The sequence below is a fragment of the Scyliorhinus canicula genome, unplaced genomic scaffold (genome assembly GCF_902713615.1).
Source record: "Scyliorhinus canicula unplaced genomic scaffold, sScyCan1.1, whole genome shotgun sequence".
Taxonomy (NCBI): Eukaryota; Metazoa; Chordata; class Chondrichthyes; order Carcharhiniformes; family Scyliorhinidae; genus Scyliorhinus; species Scyliorhinus canicula.
Window position 1 is genome coordinate 114,388 of NW_024055760.1, and position 22,586 is coordinate 136,973.

A 22,586-nucleotide genomic window follows, 5' to 3' on the forward strand; every position below is an offset into this window, starting at 1 on the left:
AAACTAAAGGCCATCTAACCTACACTATGCCCTTATCATCCATATGCTTATCCAATAAATTTTTAAATGCCCTCAATGTTGGCGAGTTCACTACTGTTGCAGGTAGGGCATTCCACGGCCTCACCACTCTTTGCGTAAAAAACCCACCTCTGACCTCTGTCCTATATCTATTGCCCCTCAATTTAAGGCTATGTCCCCTCGTGCTAGCCACCTCCATCCGCGGGAGAAGGCTCTCGCTGTCCACCCTATCTAACCCTCTGATCATTTTGTATGCCTCTATTAAGTCACCTCTTAACCTTCTTCTCTCTAACGAAAACAACCTCAAGTCCATCAGCCTTTCCTCATAAGATTTTCCCTCCATACCAGGCAACATCCTGGTAAATCTCCTCTGCACCCGTTCCAAAGCTTCCACGTCCTTCCTATAATGAGGCGACCAGAACTGTACGCAATACTCCAAATGCGGCCGTACCAGAGTTTGGTACAGCTGCATCATGACCTCATGGCTCCGGAACTCAATCCCTCTACCAATAAAGGCCAACACACCATAGGCCTTCTTCACAACCCTATCAACCTGGGTGGCAACTTTCAGGGATCTATGTACATGGACACCGAGATCCCTCTGCTCATCCACACTACCAAGAATTTTACCATTAGCCAAATATTCCGCATTCCTGTTATTCTTTCCAAAGTGAATCACCTCACACTTCTCCACATTAAACTCCATTTGCCACCTCTCAGCCCAGCTCTGCAGCTTATCTATGTCCCTCTGTAACCTGCAACATCCTTCCGCACTGTCTACAACTCCACCGACTTTAGTGTCGTCTGCAAATTTACTCACCCATCCTTCTGCGCCCTCCTCTAGGTCATTTATAAAAATGACAAACAGCAACGGCCCCAGAACAGATCCTTGTGGTACGCCACTCGTAACTGAACTCCATTCTGAACATTTCCCATCAACTACCACTCTCTGTCTTCTTTCAACTAGCCAATTTCTGATCCACATCTCTAAATCACCCTCAATCCCCAGCCTCCGTATTTTCTGCAATAGCCGACCGTGGGGAACCTTATCAAACGCTTTACTGAAATCCATATACACCACATCAACTGCTCTACCCTCGTCTACCTGTTCAGTCACCTTCTCAAAGAACTCGATAAGGTTTGTGAGGCATGACCTACCCTTCACAAAACCATGCTGACTATCCCTAATCATATTATTCCTATCCAAATGATTATAAATCGTATCTTTTATAATCCTCTCCAAGACTTTACCCACCACAGACGTTAGGCTCACCGGCCTATAGTTACCGGGGTTATCTCTACTCCCCTTCTTGAACAAAGGGACCACATTTGCTATCCTCCAGTCCTCTGGCACTATTCCTGTAGCCAATGATGACCTAAAAATCAAAGCCAAAGGCTCAGCAATCTCTTCCCTGGCTTCCCAGAGAATCCTAGGATAAATCCCATCCGGCCCCGGGGACTTATCTATTTTCACCTTGTCCAGAATTGCCAACACTTCTTCCCTACGCACCTCAATGCCATCTATTCTAATAGCCTGGGTCTCAGCATTCTCCTCCACAATATTATCTTTTTCTTGAGTGAATACTGACGAAAAGTATTCATTTAGTATCTCGCTTATCTCCTCAGCCTCCACACACAACTTCCCATATTTGTATCAGCTGCCTGTAGCTTTGCCAGTTGTGGGTATTATTGGTACCGTTGTAGAATATGTTGAACTTTCTGCATATAAATGTGTTTTCTGTGAGTTGCAAGTTGACATCAGGTGTCCTAATGCAAAAATACAAGGAATTGCCTCAGGAGAGAACAGTGAAAACCCAGCGAGAATTCAATCACCAGTCTGGATTTGGATTCTGGGGAATCGGTCTCAGCATACGGATAAGAGGAACAAGGGTGTTAAAAATGCTGTTGCATAAATAGATACTTTAAGAACATCTTTATCATGATGGTCTTTTAAAGCCTTCAGCCAGTAAGCTACATGCCGCCTTGTAATGTCAGTAACTGAGTTCTTAGTCTAGAGAACCGTTTACTTCCAAACTCCCTGCTTGGGGACTGGGAAGTATTGAGTTAATAATCTCCCTCTCTCTGGTCAGCTCAGCAAATTCCCTTTGGGTTCTCCCTGCTGGAGGTGGAGATACAGAGAGTTCACTCATCACCTTCCTCCTCTTTTGGTCGGGAAAGTGGAGGTAAAATGGGTCAACATTGCCCCTTACCTCTCTTTGTTGGGGAAGTGTGGGTATAGTGGATTAAATAATGCCGCTCCACTCATTGTTGGAAGAGGGTGCACAGTGGATTAACTCAGCCCCCACCGTCTCTTTGTTGGGGAAGTGAGGGTACAGTGTGTTAACTAATGCCCCTCCCCCTCTCTTTCCTGGGGAAATTGAGGTACAGTGTGTTAACTAATGCCCCTACCCCTCTCTTTGCCTGGGTAGTGGGGGTACACTGTGTTAACTAATGCCCCTACCCCTCTCTTTGCCTGGGAAGTGGGGGTACAGTGCATTAAGTAATGCCCCTCTTCCTCTCTTTGTTGGGGAAGTGGGTTACAGTGGACTAACTAATGCCCCTCCCCCTCTCTCTGTTGGGGAAGTGCGGGTATAGTGGATTAACAATTTCACTTTGCCCTCTCATTGACTGGGCATTGTTGGTCCATGTTTCTGTGTGATCCTCAATTCAGTTCCCAGTGGGTGTGTTACAGCAATTTAAAGGTGACATTAATTTTAAAGGGGTGGACAATGAGAAAAGCAGGAACACCGAGATCTAAATGTGATGTGTTTGTTTGTCTGAAATGGGGAATGATCCGATTTCTCCTCAGCGGGAGGAAAGTCAATGAAGATATTTTGATGAATCCTGGAATGAATGAGTTTTACTCTGTCTCTAACCCAGGGTGTATCTGAGCTGGGAGCACTGGTTGTATCAGACTTGGTGCCGAGACCTGTAGAAATCCGGGTCTCATTGAACACATCTAATATCAGCAAAGCGGAAGCTCCATTAATTAAGCGGCTGTGTATTTAAATCACAATTGGAGGAAAATAATCTTTATTATTTTTATTTTAGTTCAAAATATAACCAATAAATTCTCATTGACATGAATTAACGGTGTCCATCAGAGCGAGGGAAATGTTCACAAAACTGGGTTTACCGCTGGATTTATCAACCGTTCTGTTGATGATCTTCAAGGGGATGGCTTCATGTCCCACCACACAGGAGTAAGAAGCGCCGCTGGCCCACTCCTCCGCTGCAATGGATAACAGGCTGTACATGAAGAAGGAGCTATTGCCGTTCTCCGCCATCACCTCGGTGTTCTTGTAGTTCCCGGGATTCACCGGCTTGTCATTGACGGTCCACTTGACGAAGATCTCTCGGGGGGAGAAACCTCTCACTAAGCAGCTGAGGGAGACGAATCTCTGAGCGGAGACGTCTTCAGCCGAGGGCAGGAGGACAGAGACGGACGGTTCCCGCGGATTGGGATCTGCAGAAAATGTACAATAAATGTCAATACAATGGGGAATTCCGGAGACAATTGAACCGCGGGTTAGATGTGGGAGAAATGTGTTTTGTGTTGGATTTTAAAGGTTTCCATTTTCCACTTTGGCATCTGTCCGGGTTCCCAGCTCGGAGCAGAGGTGGACACAATCCTTTTTTTAAAATAAATTTAGATTAGCCAATTATTTTTTCCAATTAAGGGGCAATTTAGCGCGGCCAATCCACCTACTCTGCACATTTTTGGGTTGTGGGGGCGAAACCCACGCAGACACGGGGAGAACGTGCAAACTCCACACGGACAGTGACCTAGAGCCGGGATCGAACCTGGGACCTCAGCGCCGTGAGGCGGTTATGCTAACCACTAGGCCACCGTGCTGCCCTGACACAATCCTTTTCCCTGAGAATTTACGGATATTGGATTCGTAAGTTTCAGAAAATGTACAGCAGGGAAACAGGCCATTCGGCCCAACTGTTCTGTGCTGGTGTCTAAACTCCAAACCAGGCTCCTCCCACCTTACCTCAAGAGGATTGGAAAACTGCCAATGTGACACCCTTATTCAAAAGGGGAGGGAGTCAAAAACAGGTAAATACAGGCCAGGGACCTTAACATATGTCAGTGGAAAACGGTTCGAGTCCATTATAACGGATCCAAAAGCTGAACATTTAGAAATACTCAATATGATCAGCAGTCAGCCCGGCTTCGTGAAGGGGAAATCATCGCTTGACAAATTTAGCGCCCTTATTCGAGGTGATAACGAGAAGGATGGGAGGAGGGGAGAGGGAGGAGGGAGGGGGGAGGGAGGGAGGGGGGGGGGGGGGGAGGGGGGGTCAATAGATGTAATATACATGAATTTCAAAACTGTGTTTAATAAATGTATGTACGTTTCCCATGTTTATAGATGAGAAAAATAAGTAGAAAGGCAAGTGGTGACGATTACAGAAAATCCACAGAGGAACAGAGACAGCGTAAGTTACCGAGCAAAAACTTGGCAGATGGAATATAATGTAGGAAAATGTGAGGTTTGAAACTTCGGTAGGAGGAAGAACATAACGGAATATGTTTTAGATGTAGAAAGCTTAAGTAACGGGGGAATTGGGGTTCCTCGTGCAGAAACCACAAAAAGCAAGTTCTGCAGGTAATATGGAGACAAATTGAATGTTGACATTTATTTCAAAGGGAATAGAATATAAACATGGAGAAGTCTAGCTAAAACTATACAAGGAATTAGTTAGACAAGACCTGATATACTTTGAATAGTTTTGGTGCCCATATCTAAGGAAGACAGATTGGTATCGAAGGCAGTCCGGAGAAAGATCACGTGGTTGATCCCGAGTATGGAGGGATTTTCTTATGGGGCGAGGTTAAGTAGGCTGGGCTGTACTTATTGGAGTTTAGAGGAATAAAGGCGACCTAATTGAGACATGAAAAATTCTCAGGGAGCTTATTAGGATAAACGCTGAGAGGTTGTTTTCCCCTGTGGGAGGGTCTTGGAGCAGAGTGCATAATTGCAAAGTGAGTGTTCGCCTATTTAAGACAGAGATGAGAAGGAATTTCCTCTCTCAGAGGGCAGTGAAGCTGTGGAATTATTTAACGCAGGGGGCTGTAGATTCTGGGTTGTTCAGTAGGTTCAAGGTTGAGAGAGAAACATTTTAAATCAGTAAATATGTCAAGGGATATGGGGATAAGGCAGGAAAGAGGAGTTGAAGATTATCACATCAGATCAGTCAGGATCTCACTGAAGGCTGGGCCGCTGTTGATGGGCCCAAAGACCTACATCTGCTCCTAAGTCTTGCGGTCTATGGTCTTGCTCCATCTAAATCCAATATCACTGTTGGGTTTCATTGTTCATTCATCTGCATATCAAATTCCCCCTTAAACTCTAAACGCCCATAGTATTTAGTTAGTGGAATTACCAATCAGAATGGACCATAAATACCCTGAATGCTAAATACTGACCGCTGCACTGACACTGGAAGTAGACACAATGGCTCACTTATTGCTTCAGTCTCACCGCTCACCTATTTTTTTGTGGATTGAAATTCTTAAAGGAGTTGGCAGGTCCTGATGGCTCGCCACACAGTCAAACACAGCCCCACTCAGCCAGGCTTGTGTCGAGATGTTTAATTTGCTGAGCACGCTCTCAGTATCTGCCCCAGGCTGGTCGGCAATCTCTGATTTCAGCGGCTTCTTCGCTTCGCTCCAGGACACGTTGACTCCATAAGGACCATTCGAAATGACGCAGGTTAAGGTTACAGTCGCCTCCAGCAAGACCTGTTCTATTGGTGGTGGCAGTATTGTTACTGAGGCATCAGTGCAAACGGAAGGATCTGTGAATTAAAAAAATGGAAATCAACCCAAGTTTCATCTTCAGAATCAGGACAGCAGGATTCAGCCTTCACTCACTCAATGGGAATAAATCAACTTCGAAATAACAACCTCTAATAATCGCCTTTAAATCTTCTATACACAATGGAAAACCAGTTTGGGTTGTGAAAACTATTCTCATTGTGAAATACAGTCAGCCTCGAAACCATTCTAATGAATCAGTATTGCAGCATTCCCAATACAAATATTCTATTCCTGATCTCAGAACCCTAATATGGAAGGCTGCTTGATAAATATCTTGAATGAACTTTCCAAAATCTTCGTCCCGAGCTGGTTTCAGTAAAGGGTTCCAGACAGCCATTGCCTCTGCAATTTAATCAGCTGTCTCGGGATAAAGCTGATATCAAATCCACCTCACTCCCTAAATTACTTCAGGTGAGAGGGAAACATTTATATCTATACTGATCAAATCCTGAATGGTGAGCAATCCTAATGCATCTCTCACATCAGAATGAAACACAAACTACATGGCTGTAAATTAGAAGTTATTCTGTGCTTTGCACTAACTTCAGTAAATTACTGTGCAGGATGATTTATTGTTTCCTCTGTTTTGGTCTCTTACCAGACGCGGTGACGTTGTGACTTTGGGTGAGCCCTTGATGAGTGACCTGGCAGGTATAGACCGCTTTGCTGAACCATTCCCCAGCGGAGACTGTCAGCCTACTGCTCGCCGAGAAGTTCCCGTTCACTTCACAGGCGGGAGAGGTGACAATTCCTGAACCCATGGCTTGTCCATTCTTCAGCCACTTCACCGTCAGTGACTTTGGACTGAAATCGTTGATTGAACAGACCATGGTTGCAAATTTCTGTCTTGTGATTTCTTCATTGGAACTCACGGTGAGGAGAACATTTGGATGGATGTCAGGTGGAGGACCTTCAAGAAACACAAATTAGACATGTCATGAAGAAGATGTTGTGACGAATAAAATGTTTAATTATATTTTAACAGTTTCTCTGTTGTCACTATTTCTCGCAGGAGTCAGAACTGTGAAGAGAACCATCAATGTGTTATGACCAAAGATTTAAATAAAGTAATCAAAGCGTCTGTTTCTCACAAATTCCACAGCACTTACATGTCATTCCAATGCTCTTGTCTGAGCTGCTGTGTCGAACCTCACAGCTGATTTTGCTGCATTCCCCCTCTGACTCGGTGATGGTTAACTGGCTGCTCAGGGTGTAGGTTCCCTTCTTGTTTCTCACTGACGGGTATTTCTTAACTCCAGTGGTGATCGGCTGCCCATCTTTCTTCCAGGTAAGGCTGGTGATTTCTGGGGTGTAGTCCATCGCCAAACAGCCGAAGGTCACGGAGCCGTCGGTGTTGTGTTGCTGACAGGAGGAGACCAGGCTGTAGAGAGTGGGCGGAGACGGTGTCGCTGGGAGAGAATGACCCATTCAACAAGTTAGACTCTGGGATTGTATTTATTAAGCAACCAAACATTTCTAAAATTCACGAGAATGATGCGTTTATTCCAACACTTTCCCAATAAATGCTCCGTCCACATCTCAGCTTCTATTAGTTCTATCATTTGAGAATCACCACCTGTTTGGCCCCTTATTGGAAACTTACCTATTTTTCTCAGTCCATATCACCTGGCAAAAAACAGCATTTTGATGTAATCAGAATGATGTAAATTTCATTGGATTGAAAGCGAAGAGCGGATGATTTTTCCCATTATTTCAGCCATCATGTTCTCCAAAATGTAAACCCCGCCATAGTCCCGGAGACTGCCCTCTCCTTTTGAGAGCTGACTGGTGGTGGTGATTTAACCCGAGGGCCACCACACCTCAGGCCAGGGGCAAGGTTGAGAATAGGGGTCTTTATGGGCAGCACGGTAGCATTATGGATAGCACAATCGCTTCACAGCTCCAGGGTCCCAGGTTCGATTCCGGCTTGGGTCACTGCACATCTTCCCCGTGTCTGTGTGGGTTTCCTCCGGGTCCTCTGGTTTCCTCCCACAGTCCAAAGATGTGCAGGTTAGGTGGATTGGCCATGATAAATTGCCCTTAGTGTCCAAAATTGCCCTTAGTTGTTGGGTAGGGTTACTGGGTTATGGGTATAGGGTAGAGGTGTTGACCTTGGGTAGGATGCTCTTTCCAAGAGCCGGTGCAGACTCGATGGGCCGAATAGCCTCCTTCTGCACTGTAAATTCTATGTAAAATTCAATTCTATGAATAACCTCAGCCGGTACAGGAATTGAACCCGCGCTGCTGGGATCGCTCTTCATCACGAACCAGCCGTCCAGCTAACTGAGCTGTGTACGTCATAATCCAGCTAACTGAGCTGTGTACATCACAATCCAGCTAACTGAGCTGTGTACGTCACAATCCAGCTAATTGAGCAGTGTACGTCACAATCCAGCTAATTGAGCTGTGTACGTCACAGTCCAGCTAACTGAGCTGTGTACGTCACAATCAACAGCATTCCGCCTGTCACTGAGACCGGGCTGTCTGCAATCCCTCGCACCCCGCCCCGCGCTCTCTGTCCGTTCCTCCATCTCTCTGCCATTCCGCTGGATCTCTGCACCTTTCACCTGCTCCCTTCACTTTCTTTCAGCTGTCTGCTCTTTTAGACGGCTCTCCGGCTTTCCCTGACATCTCTGCCTTTTCCTTTGTCTCTCCGCACTTTCCTCCATCTCGTTCTGCTTTGTCCGTGCGCTCTTCACTTTTCCCGTTCTTTGGAGTTTGCCCCGGTTCCTGGTGCTTTCCGCGGTTCTTTCAGTTTTTTGCTATTATTATGCGCGGAATCTTACCGCTTATCGCCCACTCTTTGCAGAGTTTCTTCCCGATCACTGCAATTCTCTCAGCTCTCTGCACCTTCCACCGGCTCTCGGCACCTTTCCCCTGCTCTCTCCGCTTTCTTCCCGCTCTCTGTCCTTTGCGACGGCTCCCTGAGCTTTCCGCAGAATCTCTCCCCTGGCTCCCACATCTCTGTGCTTGCCCCCCTCCTCCCCACCACCCAGTGGCGTGCAGAGGTCTGGTGATGCCCGGGGCAAATCTTGATTGTGTGCCCCAAAGACTCAAGTATAAGGCCTAATATACTGAGAAATATTATGAGAAAGGAAAACTTTTTGAATATAACTTCCCGTACCAGCCTCCTAAACAGGCGCTGGAATGTGGCGACTAGGGGCTTTTCACAGTAACTTCAGTGAAGCCTACTTGTGACAATAAGTGATTTTCATTTCAGTGTAGAGGATGTTCTAAACCGCTGCGTGCAGAGAGCAGTGAATGGTCTCTCCCCAGTGTGAACTCGCTGGTGTCTCAGCAGTTGGGATGAATTTTTTTTTAAAATTTAGATTACCCAATTATTTTTTCCAATTAAGGGGCAATTTAGTGTGGCCAATCCACCTACTCTGCACATTTTTGGGTTGTGGGGGCGAAACCCACACAGACACGGGGAGAATGTGCAAACTCCACACAGACAGTGACCCAGGGCCGGGATTCGAACCTGGGACCTCAGCGCCGTGAGGCAGTTGTGCTAACCACTAGGCCACCGTGCTACCCTGCAGTTGGGACGAATGACTAAATCCCTCACCACACAGAGGGCAGGTCAATGGCTTCTCACCTGTATGAACTCACTGATGTCTCAGCAGGATGGATGGCTGAGTGAATCCCCTCCCACACACACTGCAGGTGAACGGCCTCTTCCCGGAGTGAACTCTCTGGTGTGTCAGCAGGTTGGTTATAGATAGAACAGTGCAGCACAGAACAGGCCCTTCGGCCCTCAATATTGTGCGGAGCAATGATCACCCCACTCAAACCCACGTATCCACCCTATACCCGTAACCCCCAACCTTACTTTTTAGGACACTATGGACAATTTAGCATGGCCAATCCACCTAACCCGCACATCTTTGGACTGTGGGAGGAAACCGGAGCACCCGGAGGAAACCCATGCACATACGGGGAGGACGTGCAGACTCCACACAGACAGTGACCCAGCTGGGAATCGAACCTGGGACCCTGGAGCTGTGAAGCATTTATGCGAACCACCATGCTACCGAGCTGCCTAATTGAGAGAATTAGAGAATTGAGAGAATCTCTTCCCACACACAGAGCAGGTGAACAGCCTCTCCCCAGAGTGAACTCGCTGGTGTGTCAGCAGTTGGGGTGAATGACTGAATCCCTAATCACACTCAGAACTGAGGGAGTGCTGCACTGTCAGAACAGCCTTCTTTTAAATAAGTTGTTAAACTGAGGCTCTGTCTGTCCCTATTAGGTGGATGTTGAAGATCCCACAGCCACTATTTTGAAGAAGAGCAGGGGAGTTACCCCCGTGTCCTGGTCAATACTAGGGGCTTTTCACAGTAACTTCATTTGAAGCCTACTTATGAAATGAAAATCAGGGCAGCACGGTGGCCTAGTGGTTAGCACAACCGCCTCACGGCGCTGAGGTCCCAGGTTCGATCCCGGCTCTGGGTCACTGTCCGTGTGGAGTTTGCACATTCTCCCCGTGTCTGCGTGGATTTCGCCCCCACAACCCAAAAATGTGCAGAGTAGGTGGATTGGACACGCTAAATTGCCCCTTAATTGGAAAAAATAATTGGGTAATCTAAATTTAAAAAAAAATGAAATGAAAATTGCTTATTGTCACATTCCGCATTCGCCACATTCCAGCGCCTGTTTGGGGTAACTGTTACAGGAATCGAATCGTGCTGCTGGCTTGCCTTGGTCTGCTTTCAAAGCCAGCAATGTAGCCCTGTGCTAAACAGCCCCTGACAATAAGCGATTTTCATTTCATTTCATGTGTCAAACTGAGGGAGCAAAGGATGTCAATATTTTTAAGAGAGAGACCTGGGCCAAGCTTTCCAGAGTCTGAACCCTCCCTGGATTCACTTCCTTTCCCTTCAGTTGCTGCAAATGACCAATTGATGGTCAGAATGAATAAAGAAATGGAAAGGGGGAGAAAAGAAAGTGTTTTACTCACAGATGTTGGAGACAGGAGGAAGATTCCTTCGGTGTGAAAGCTCAATTATCACTCACACAAAGCCCGCGCTCTGATTGGGTGGAGAACCACAGTCCCTCCAGTCCTCAATCTTTTTTCATTGGTTAACATCTCAGCACGCAGATCAGGGGGCGGGACCTTTCCCTGCATGTGAGGAGCTCCCCCTCCCTTGGACATGCGCAGTCCCGGGCCGCCCGCCCGCGTGGCAGATAGAGCGGTTTCCCCACCGCGGGGGAGTCTGGGAGCTCAGTCACCTCACCCTGACACAAGGTACATGTCGGTAGTCACTGGATTTGATTGTGACGCCCCCACCTTAGCAAAACAATTTGTTAAATTCAGGTGGAAAAATTTAGGCATCTGCGTGACATTGGGGAGAGCAATAGCCTCTGATTGATGCCCCCATCCAATGGTTGCCCGGGGCCAACGCACCGTCGCCCCCCCCCCCCCTCTGCACGCCACTGCCACCACCCCCTTTCCTGCCCTTTCCCTGCCTTCTTGTTCTTTCTCTCGGTTCCAGCGCTTTCTCCCGGCTCAGGCGCTTTCTCCCGACTCTCTGAACTATCCCCCGGCTCTCCCCAATCCCGGGCCAACAGACATATCTGGGCACCTCTCGTGATCATGTCTCGCCCTAATTCTCTCTTTCTCTCTCGTTCCAGTCATTCCCTCGCTGATTTAGGGACCGTGAATAAGAGAGAATGAAGAGAGTGAGCGAGTAACTGAGTGAGGGTAGGAGAGTGAGTGCGGGTGAGTGAGTAACTGAGTGAGGGTAGGAGAGTAACTGCAGGTGAGTGGGTAACTGAGTGAGGGTAGGAGAGTCAGTGTGGGTGAGTGCGTAACTGAGTGAGGGGAGGAGAGTGACTGCGGGTGACTCAGTAACTGAGTGAAGGTAGGAGAGTGAGTGCGGGTGAGTGAGTAACTGAGTGAGGGCAGGAGAGTGAGTGCGGGTGAGTGAGTAACTGAGTGAGGGTGGGAGAGTGAGTGCGGGTGAGTGAGTAACTGAGTGAGGGTAGGAGAGTGAGTGCGGGTGAGTGAGTAACTGAGTGAGGGTGGGAGAGTGAGTGCGGGTGAGTGAGTAACTGAGTGAGGGTGGGAGAGTGAGTGCGGGTGAGTGGATAACTGAGTGAGGGTAGGAGAGTGAGTGTGTGTGAGTGAGTAACTGAGTGAGGGTAGGAGAGTGAGTGCGGGTGAGTGAGTAACTGAGTGAGGGTAGGGGAGTGAGTGTGGGTGAGTGAGTTGGGTGATTGAGGATATGAGAGTGTGGATGAGTGGGAGAGAATGGGGGGGGGGTTGACTGAGTGAGGGTAATTGGGTGAGGGTGTGTCACTGAGGGTGAGTGAGTCATGATGGGTGAGGGACAGTGAGTGAGAGGTGGAAAATAAGTGAGGATGGGTGAGTGAGGCCTGGAGGGTGAGTTTGTGAGTGAAGTTGTGTGGTGAAGGTGAGTGGGTGAGGGTGGGTGAGGCAGGATTGGTGACTGCGGGTGAGTGAATGGGGAGGGTGAATGAGTGAAGGTCAATGCGTGAGGGTGAATGAGTGAGAGTGAATAAGTAAGGATGGTTAAGGCTGTATGAGTGTGGCTGTGAACGAGGTTTGTAACAGAATTAGTGGGTGAACATGGGTGAGTGAGGGCGTATGAGCGGTGGAGCATGAGTGTGGGTGAGTGAGGGAGCGTATGTGATAATGTTTGAGTGAGTAAGGGTGAATGAGAGAATAAGTGTGGATGGGTGAGAATGAGGGAGTGAATGAGAGTGGGCGCATGAGTGAGTAAGGGTGAGAGAGGGAGAGAGGGTGATTTAATGAGGTTGGGTGAGTGATGGTGAGTGAGTTAATGAGGGTGTGTGTGTGATGGTAAGTGAGTGTGTGTAAGTGACGGTGACTGAGAGCAGGTGAAAAAGTGTGGGTGCATGAGTGTGTGTAAATAAGGGTGGCATGGGAAATGGTGGGTGAGAGACGCCTTGTGAGGGAGACTGTATGAGTGAGGCTGTGTGAGTGAGGCTGTGTGAGTGAGGGTGTGTGAGTGAGGCTGTGTGAGTGAGGCTGTGTGAGTGAGGCTGTGTGAATGAGGCTGTGTAAGAGATGGTGTGTGAGTGAGGGTGTGTGAGTGAGGCTGTGTGAGTGAGTGTGTGTGAGTGAGGGTGTGCGAGTGAGGCTGTGTGAGTGAGGGTGTGTGAGTGAGGCTGTGTGAGTGAGGCTATGTGAGTGAGGCTGTGTGAGTGAGGCTGTGTAAGAGATGGTGTGTGAGTGAGGGTGTGTGAGTGAGGCTGTGTGAGTGAGTGTGTGTGAGTGAGGGTGTGTGAGTGAGGGTGTGTGAGTGAGGCTGTGTGAGTGAGGGTGTGTGAGTGAGGGTGTGTGAGTGTGGCTGTGTGAGTGAGGCTGTGTGAGTGAGGCTGTGTGAGTGAGGCTGTGTGTGAGATGCTGTGTGAGTGAGGGTGTGTGAGTGAGGGTGTGTGAGTGAGGGTGTGTGAGTGAGGCTGTGTGAGTGAGGGTGTGTGAGTGAGCGTGTGTGAGTGAGGCTGTGTGGGTGAGGCTGTGTGAGGAAGGCTGGGTGAGTGAGGCTGTGTGAGTGAGGCTGTGTGAGTGAGCGTGTGTGTGTGAGGGTGTGTGAGTGAGGCTGTGTGAGTGAGGCTGTGTGAGTGAGGCTGTGTGAGTGAGGGTGTGTGAGTGAGGGTGTGTGATTGAGGCTGTGTGAGTGAGGCTGTGTGAGTGAGGCTGTGTGAGTGAGGGTGTGTGAGTGAGGGTGTGTGAGTGAGGCTGTGTGAGTGAGGCTGTGTGGGTGAGGCTGTGTGAGTGAGGGTGTGTGAGTGAGGGTGTGTGAGTGAGGGTGTGTGAGTGAGTCTGTCTGACTGAGGGTGGGTGTGTGAGGCTGTGTGAGTGAGGGTGTGTGAGTGAGGGTGTGTGAGTGAAGGTGTGTGAGTGAGGGTGTGTGAGTGAGGCTGTGTGAGTGAGGGTGTGTGAGTGAGGCTGTGTGAGTGAGGCTGTGTGAGTGAGGCTGTGTGAGTGAGGGTCTGAAAGTGAGTGTGTGTGAGTGAGGCTGTGTGAGTGAGGCTGTGTGAGTGAGGGTGTGTGAGTGAGGATGTGTGAGTGAGGATGTGCGAGTGAGGCTGTTTGTGTGATGCTGTGTGAGTGAGGGTGTGTGAGTGAGGCTGTGTGAGTGAGGCTGTGTGAGTGGGACTGTGTGAGTGAGACTGTGTGAGTGAGGGTGTGTGAGTGAGGGTGTGTGGGTGAGGCTGTGTGAGTGAGGGTGTGTGAGTGAGGGCGTGTGAGTGAGGGTGTGTGAGTGAGGGTGTGTGAGTGAGGGTGTGTGAGGGAGGGTGTGTGGGTGAGGCTGTGTGAGGGAGGCTGGGTGAGTGAGGGTGTGTGAGTGAGGGTGTGTGAGTGAGGGTGTGTGAGTGAGGGTGTGTGAGTGAGGGTGTGTGAGTGAGACTGTGTGAGTAAGGCTGTGTGAGTGAGGGTGTGTGAGTGAGGCTGTGTGAGTGAGACTGTGTGAGTGAGGGTGTGTGAGTGAGGCTGTGTGAGTGAGGCTGTGTGAGTGAGGATAGTGAGTGAGGCTGTGAGTGAGGCTGTGTGAGTGAGGCTGTGTGAGTGAGGCTGTGTGAGTGAGGGTGTGTGAGTGAGGGTGTGTGGGTGAGGCTTTGTGAGTGAGGCTGTGTGAGTGAGGATAGTGAGTGAGGCTGTGAGTGAGGCTGTGTGAGTGAGGCTGTGTGAGTGAGGCTGTGTGAATGAGGCTGTGTGAGTGAGGGTGTGTGAGTCAGGCTGTGTGAGTGAGGCTGTGTGAGTGAGGGTGTGTGGGTGAGGGTGTGTGAGTGAGGGTGTGTGAGTGAGGCTGTGTGAGTGAGGGTGTGTGAGTGAGGCTGTGTGAGTGAGGGTGTGTGAGTGAGAGTGTGTGAGTGAGGGTGTGTGAGTGAAGCTGTGTGAGTGAGGGTATGTGAGTGAGGCTGTGTGAGTGAGGGTGTGTGAGTGAGGGTGTGTGAGTGAGAGTGTGTGAGTAAGGGTGTGTGAGTGAGGGTGTGTGAGTGAGGGGGTGTGAGTGAGGGTGGGTGAGTGAGGGTGTGTGAATGAGGCTGTGTGAGTGAGGCTGTGTGAGTGAGGCTGTGTGAGTGAGGCTGTGTGAGTGAGGGTAGTGAGTCAGGGTGGGCAAATGCGAGAGGATGGGGGAGTGATGGTGGGTGTTATGTTGAGTGAGTGGGGCTGAGTTAGGGTAGTTTACTGAGGGAGGTGAGTGTGAGTGAGAGAGTGAGTGAGTGAGGTGAGTGATTGTGGGCGTCAGTGAGGTTGAGTGAATGAGAGTGGGTGAGTGAAAGTGGGTGTGTGAGTGTGTTAGTGAGTGTGGGTGACTGAGTGAGGGTAAGTTACTGAATGAGGAGAGTGAGGGTGGGTGGGTGAATGATTGGGGGTGAGGAAGTGAGGACAGTGTGAGTGAGGGTGAGTGAGCATGGGTGGGTGAGCGTAAGTGAATGAGGGTGAGTGTGTGAGGGTGTGTGACTGAGCGTGAGTACATGAGGGTGGATGAGTGAGGGTAAGTGAATGAGGGTGAGTGTGTGAGGGTGTGTGACTGAGCGTAGGTAAGTGAGGGTGGGTGGGTTAGTGAGGGTACGTGAATGAGTGTGAGTGTGTGAGGGTGGGTGAGTGAATCAGTGTCTGTGGCTAAGGTGGAGTGAGGGTGTGTGGATGAGTGGGGTGAATGAGAGTGAGCAATTTAGGTTGGGCTAGCAAGTGTGAGTCAATAAGTGAGTGAGAGAGATGGTGAGTGAGGGTGTTATAGTGAGTGATGCTGTTTGAGTGAGTGATGGTATGTGAGCGAGTGTGTGTGAGTGAAACTGTGTGAGTGAGTGAGAGTGGGCGAGGGAGAGTAGGTGAGTGAGAGGGATTCAGGAAGTGTTGTGAGTGCGTCCGAGTGAGTGTGTGTGAGTGAGGATGTGTGAGTCAGTATGTGTGAGTGAGGATGTGTGAGTGAGGGTGGATGACTGAGGGTGGGTGGGTCAGTGAGGGGTGTGAGTGAGTGAGGGTGTGTGAGTGAGGGGTGTGAGTGAGTGAGGGTGTGTGAGTGAGGGGTGTGAGTGAGTGAGGGTGTGTGAGTGAGGGGTGTGAGTGAGTGTGGATGAGTGAGGGTGTGTGAGTGAGGGGTGTGAGTGAGTGAGCGTGTGTGAGTGAGGGTGGATGAGTGAGGGTGGGTGGGTCAGTGAGAGGTGTGAGTGAGTGAGGGTGTGTGAGTGAGGGTGTGTGAGTGAGGGTGGGGGTGTGAGTGAGGGGTGTAAGTGAGTGAGGGTGTGAGAGTGAGGGTGGGGGTGTGAGTGAGGGGTGTGAGTGAGTGAGGATGTGTGAGTGAGGGTGTGTGAGTGAGGGTGTGTGAATGAGGGTGTGTGAGTGAGGAGGGTGTGTGAGTGAGGGGTGTGAGTGAGTAAGGGTGTGTGATCGAGGACGTGTGAGTGAGTGTGTGTGAGTGAGGATGTGTGAGTGAGGGTGGATGAGTGAGGGTGAGTGGGTCAGTGAGGGATGTGAGTGAGGGAGGGTGTGTGAGTGAGGGTGTGTGAGTGAGGGGTGTGAGTGAGTGAAGGTGTGTGAGTGAGGGTGTGTGAGTGAGTGAGGGTGCGTGAGTGAGTGAGGGTGTGATTGAGTGAGGGTGTGTGAGTGAATGAGGCTGTGTGAGTGAGGGTGTGTGAGCGAGTGAGGGTGTGGGAGTGAGTGAGGGTGTGTGAGTGAGGATGTGTGAGTGAGGGGTGTGAGTGAGTGAGGGTGTGTGAGTGAGGGTGGGGATGTAAGTGAGGGGTGTGAGTGAGGGTGTGTGAGTGAGGGTGTGTGAGTGAGGGTGTGTCAGAAAGAGACAGAATGTGGGGGCGCGTTTGTGTGTTTCTGAGAACGTGTGATGGAGTATTTACATAGTATTTACAGTGCAGAAGGAGGCCATTCAGCCCATCGTGTCTGCACCGGCTCTTGGAAAGAGCACCCTACCCAAGGTCAACAACTCTACTCTATCCCCAGAACCCAGTAACCCCACCCAACACTAAGGGCAATTTTGGACACTAAGGGCAATTTAGCATGGCCAATCCACCTAACCTGCACATCTTTGGACTGTGGGAGGAAGCCGGAGCACCCGGTGCTCACGAGAGAAATAAGTGTTTGTGTGAGTATGTGTGTGTTTGTGTATGAGAGTGTGCATGTGCGAAAGAGAGAGATTGTGGGTGAGAGAGACACGTGACACAGTGTGCCTGAGAGAGAGCAGGTGAGAGAATGTATGTGTGTGACAGGTTGCGTGTGAGTGTCTGTGGAAGTGTGTGTGAGAGAAAGGGAGAGAGATACTGTAGTATGTACTGTAGTATGTAGTATTGAGATTATGTGTGTGAAAGAAGGAATGATTATGTTTGAAGAGCGATTATGGATGTGAGACTGTGTGTGGGAGAGAGAGATCTGTGTGTCTGAGATAGTGTGTCTGCCATAGAGAGGGAGTGTGTGAGAGAAAGAATGTGCATCTGAGAGAGTGTGTGTGTCAGAGAGAGAGCGAATGTGTGAGAGAGAGTGTGAGATACTGCATGCCTGAAAGAGAGAGATAGATTGTGTGTCATAGAGAGAATGAGACCGTGTCCATGAGAGAGAGAGAGAGAGGGCATGTGCCAGGGTGCACGTGTGAGAGTGCGTGAGAGCGAGAGGATAATAATATGTTGACGAGTTTGTGTGCGTCTGAGATATTGTGTCTGTGTGTATAAGAGGGAATGTGTGTGAGAGAGAGCCTGAAAGAAAAAATGCTACATTTGAAGAGCGATTATGCTTGTATGTGAGGGAGAGAGACGGTCTGTGTGTCTGAGAGTGTGAGAGAGAGAGAGGCAAGGTGTGTCAGAGATTTGGTGAAAGAGAGTGCGTGTGAGATAGAGCGTGTGTGAGTGAGAGAGCGTGTGAGTGACAGATCATCACAGTGTGTCTGAGAATGAGATTGTGAGTGTGTGATTGCGTGTGAGGCACAGTGTGTATGTTTGAAAGAAGTATTGTGATTATGTGTGTGAGAGAATGAGTTTGTGTGAGGATGTGAGAGAATGTGTGTAAGAGAGCGAGAGTATGTATGTGTTTGTATCAATGTATGGGTGCACCAAAACCTGCAAGTTCCCTTCCAAGACACTCACCATCCTGATTCGGAAGTATACTGCCAATCCTTCACTGTCGCCAAGTCAAAATTCTGGACCTCCCTCCCTAGCAATATTGCAGATATACCTCCACCACATGGACTGCAGCTGTTCAAGGATGCTTCACATCAAAACTTTCCCAAGAACCCTTAGGCATATATAATACAATCTGGCCTTGCCAGCGCCTCCAGAGTCCTAGGATAGGATTAAAAATAAAATGCAAAGGGATTTCTCCGCTGCACTGACCCATTAAATAGATCAAGGACTGCCATAGCACGGAATGTAACCCAATAAATCGCTCTCTGCATTGCCGAATCGAAAATTCCCAAGACCGATATATCACTGCTTAAAAATCAACCAAATCTCCTTCTCCAGCCTGTCTGGCGTTGCTGAATTCTTTCTGACTGTCACAATCTGGGTTTGGAATCCCCTTTCTGAGTCGCCTAGTCAAACATCAAGTATAATTTCCACATTCCACACATATAAAAGTTCTATTGAAGGACTTGATCAAATTGTACTCCCTGAAATACTGGAAAATGAAGCAGAAGATTTACAACCAGTCAGGAAGATTCCTGGTCCCAGCACAGTGACCGCACGCACAGAAACTGAACAGACACAAATGACAACAATCGAGTTCCAGCAGATAGATCTGTTCAATCTGTCAGTTTCATGAAACTGTTTGATTCTAATTGATCAATGGTCAACTTCCGACAACAATAATTTAGTGACTTATTTGAAATTAAACTGACATTAATTTCAAAACTGCATTCGGTTTTTAACTATTTCTCTCTATCTCAAAACTCGATAATTGGGCAAAAAGTAGTTTTGCTGAAAATGAGCAGATTAAATATACAGATTCAGGGTAGATTAATGACGGAACAGTGACTCAGTGACAGGGCAATAATTAAACAAACCAGGAAACATTCACATTACCCACTGATATGATCTAAAATCACAATTAAATGTAATCAGAAAAAGAATCAGGGCAAAAGAATGTAATCAGCAAAATAATTTAGCTGCACACAGCAGTGTAAAGAAATGTATTGTTTCCTAAATTAATTTCAGATATTATTAAAATTCTCTAAAACATTTGAGATATTGCACGCCAGGATACAACTCAATTGTAGGAGGTCATTTATGCTGAATTAATTCTCACTGATATTGTACTGTAAGTTACTGTTAATTGTCAGCTAATTCTTTATTCGATTATCCGTACTATAATAATAAATATAGTAAAAATAGTATTCAATAATCTCCCATTTGTTTTTACCCAGAGCTTTGTGAAATAATTGGGATTTAATTAAAACAACCTGACAATCAAATAATGTTGAACAATAAACTCCAACTTACTTGATGGAAACATCTTAACATTTACTTGACTCTATTCACATTTTATTTTATTTTTTACTCCAATTGCTCTATTCGACCTACAAATGTGTAAAATATGCGCCTTTCTGAACACATTGATAAATCATAAACTCCATCTATTCTCAGAAAGTAATGAATATAACGAGAACAGCTCAGTAATATTTATTCAAATCATTTGCAAAACTGACCCATTATGAGCAAGTGGAGTGGATAATTTGTTGTTGAATTTAGCATTTAATAAAATTTAAGCCTAAAGCTGAGATATAATCATTCCTTCTTTCCTATCATCTGTTCTTCCTATAATTCTATCGTGTGTCGAGCACAGCCGTGGGAGACAGGATGTCATTATAAAATGCAAAGGTACTGTTAACCTTTTGTAAATAAATAAATCGGTTTGACATTCAAGCTTTTACTTTTCAATCTAATGCCATACGCAATCTGAACTTTCCTATAATATAAATAAAATCATCGGAACAATTCCTTGATTGGCAGCGACTTCCACATCTCAGAAAACGGTTTCAGGTTAGATTAGCGATAATTACCTCGCTATCCAACTACGCATTACAGTGAAGGGATAATATGGTTGCAGCGCCACAGAAATAATAGAATAACTGGAATTACAAAGTATTTCCAGCCTAGAAACCTGTCCGGTCATGTTAACCTCGTGCGGAACACAGCAGGATTGTTAAAGGTGATTAATGATGAATTATATTAATATAAAATAACCTTTGGTTAATATGGAATTGTATCACCGCATTGCAATTGTTTGAATAATATAATTGTTACTATGTTCTGCATGGGCGTTTCAGTCACAATTTCGTTTAATCTGGAAGCATCAGTTAAAATTACAAAATGCATCAATATATCTTTATTAGATTATTTTCTTAAACCTGGCTGTTTTCTCCCGACAATCGCCCTTCAAGCATTTTCAAACGCCTAGACTGTTTGCATTCAACCAGAAAACGTGTAGCCGCTCAGTGTCACCGAGTTTAAACAATGCAGAAACAATGCAGAAACGCTGAACCGTTTTACCAATCTTAATAATTTGAAGTCACCCAGATACACAATTTCCTCAGAAGAACAAAACACGAAATCATATCAATGAAGGACTGAAACTCGTTTATGGAGAAGCAGCTCAATTCTACATCGAACTGGATCAAACTTAATATTGCAAGAAAATATCAATATCCAGCAAAGCAGCTCGTCGCCATTGAATTATTAAACTAAACAGAAATGTGGAATAACAGCAATAGCATTGTGAGGAGCTGGAATATTAACAACAAAGAATTATTGGAACTTTACCAATTTTTTCATATTGAGTCATTTTTCAAACACATTTAAATGCTTTTAATGTTTGCAGGAGATGGTAAAAGCTGCAACCATCAGATGCCACGGAGATGAAACATTGCACAAACGGCAAGCTGTGATTGCAGCAACAACCTGTGCTCGGAAATGCTTTGTCGTAAAACGTGGCTTAGTTTAATCTGCAATTTTCACTTTTTTTTTCAAGATGCAGAAACAGCCTCCCTGTTCTCTGCCTACAAGCCTGCACCAAGCAGTTTCCAACACGTATACTCTGCATTCAATCACAAACCGTGTAACCGCTCAGCGTCACCGAGTTGAAACAATACTGACACGCCAAACCGTTTCACAAATCTTCCGATTCAAAGTCACCCAAAAACATTCCTCAGCAGAAAAACACCAAAACACATCACCGAAGGAGTGAAACACCATAGAGAAGCAGCTGAGTTCTACAACCCCTTTCAACAGAATCAAATGAAACATTGCAAGAAAATCTCAAACTAGAATGCACCAAATCCGCATGTCATCAAATGAATGAAGAATTAAACGAAGCACAAAAATGGAATAATAACATCAGCATTGTCAGTAAGCGGATCATATTCAATAAGATAATGGAGAAACTTTAGCACATTTTGTTAATATTGGGTTAGATCTCAAACACTTGTGCAGAAGACGGTACAAACTGCAGACATTAGAATAGATAGAACCGAGATTAAACATCGTAAAAACACACGTTCTGTATTTAAACTAACCCCGCCACTCAGTATCCTCAGCAAATAAACATCAAATCACAGCAAACAGGGACTGAATCCCTCAGCAGCATCTTTCTGTCAAGAAACCGCGGGATTCTATATCCCCCTTTCAGCAGAATCAAATGAAACATTGCAACAACATCGCAATACATGATCCACCAAAACACATTTCAGTGAACGAATGGATTTTGAAAATGCAGAAAAATATAAAACAAATACTCAAGTAAAACAGTTGGTAAATGACGGAATGGTTCTTACCTGCAGTCACCGTCACCATGGTGCCTTGTCCCCAGTAGTCCATGGCGTCACAGTGTTACATTCCCTGGGCTGCTCCATACAATAACCGCACCTGCACAAAATAGACAGAAATCCACCATTATTTTAAATATTCACAAACCAACGGCAAAGAAAATTCACGATTAATTTTCAGGAAATTATATGAATATTTGTGGATACCGTTATCGCTTCATAAATGACTGAATGTTTTATATTTCAGACATGGAAATGCTATTGAAAACACCAACTGTGACTAAATAACGACCACCAAATTTCCATATTAATTCTTATCATTTTGTCAGTGCTGGACAGTAATACATCACTGTAAATAAAGTTGGATTGTAAAAGCGAACACTGAGGCAGCCTCAGTTAATTAGTGCTGAGGGGCTTTTTGTATTGACAGTAACTGCTGTGCCCCAGTTGTCACAGTGAGACACAGCGTGTCAAATACTGCGGCAGACTGTTGACTAAAATACAGAGATTTAAATTCACTGCTCCCTCAAAAACTAACTCTGTCTCTTCCAAGAGCGAATGGGTGAGTTATTTCAGCTTGTCCTGGTCATTACATTTATAAAGAGGACCAGAACACTTTTAAACCCTCTGTGCAGATATAGTGTGTCGGTCAACAGAGATAAAGTGGAAGATTTTTATACCTTTTTATAAACTAATATTGTGTTTTATTTAAGCCTCATTTAAGTTGAAAATCCTGCTGTGGCCCTGATCACCAATTTGAACAAGCTCTTTCACTGAGGTTTTTGTATGAGGATGTCGCTGTGCACAGCACTGTGACCCACTGTAGTCACAGTGACAGACACCCGCACAAAAACTGCACTCACTCTCTGTTCAATCCTGCCGCTCAATATTCACTTCAAATACACGTTTAGTTCTGATCCAATTTATAATTTGACAGCAGTTTATAAAACCCAATGTACATACACTTTCTCCAAGTA

At 46.7% G+C, this 22,586-nt stretch overlaps 1 gene segment (V, D, J or C); it reads right to left on the bottom strand.

Moving 5' to 3' along the window:
• Positions 1–3,092: 3,092 nt before the first annotated feature.
• Positions 3,093–21,706, bottom strand: LOC119960974. The segment is given in 5 exon segments: positions 3,093–3,484; positions 5,518–5,826; positions 6,447–6,758; positions 6,958–7,257; positions 21,619–21,706. Coding segments are annotated over 5 exon segments (1,356 nt in total).
• Positions 21,707–22,586: the final 880 nt, after the last annotated feature.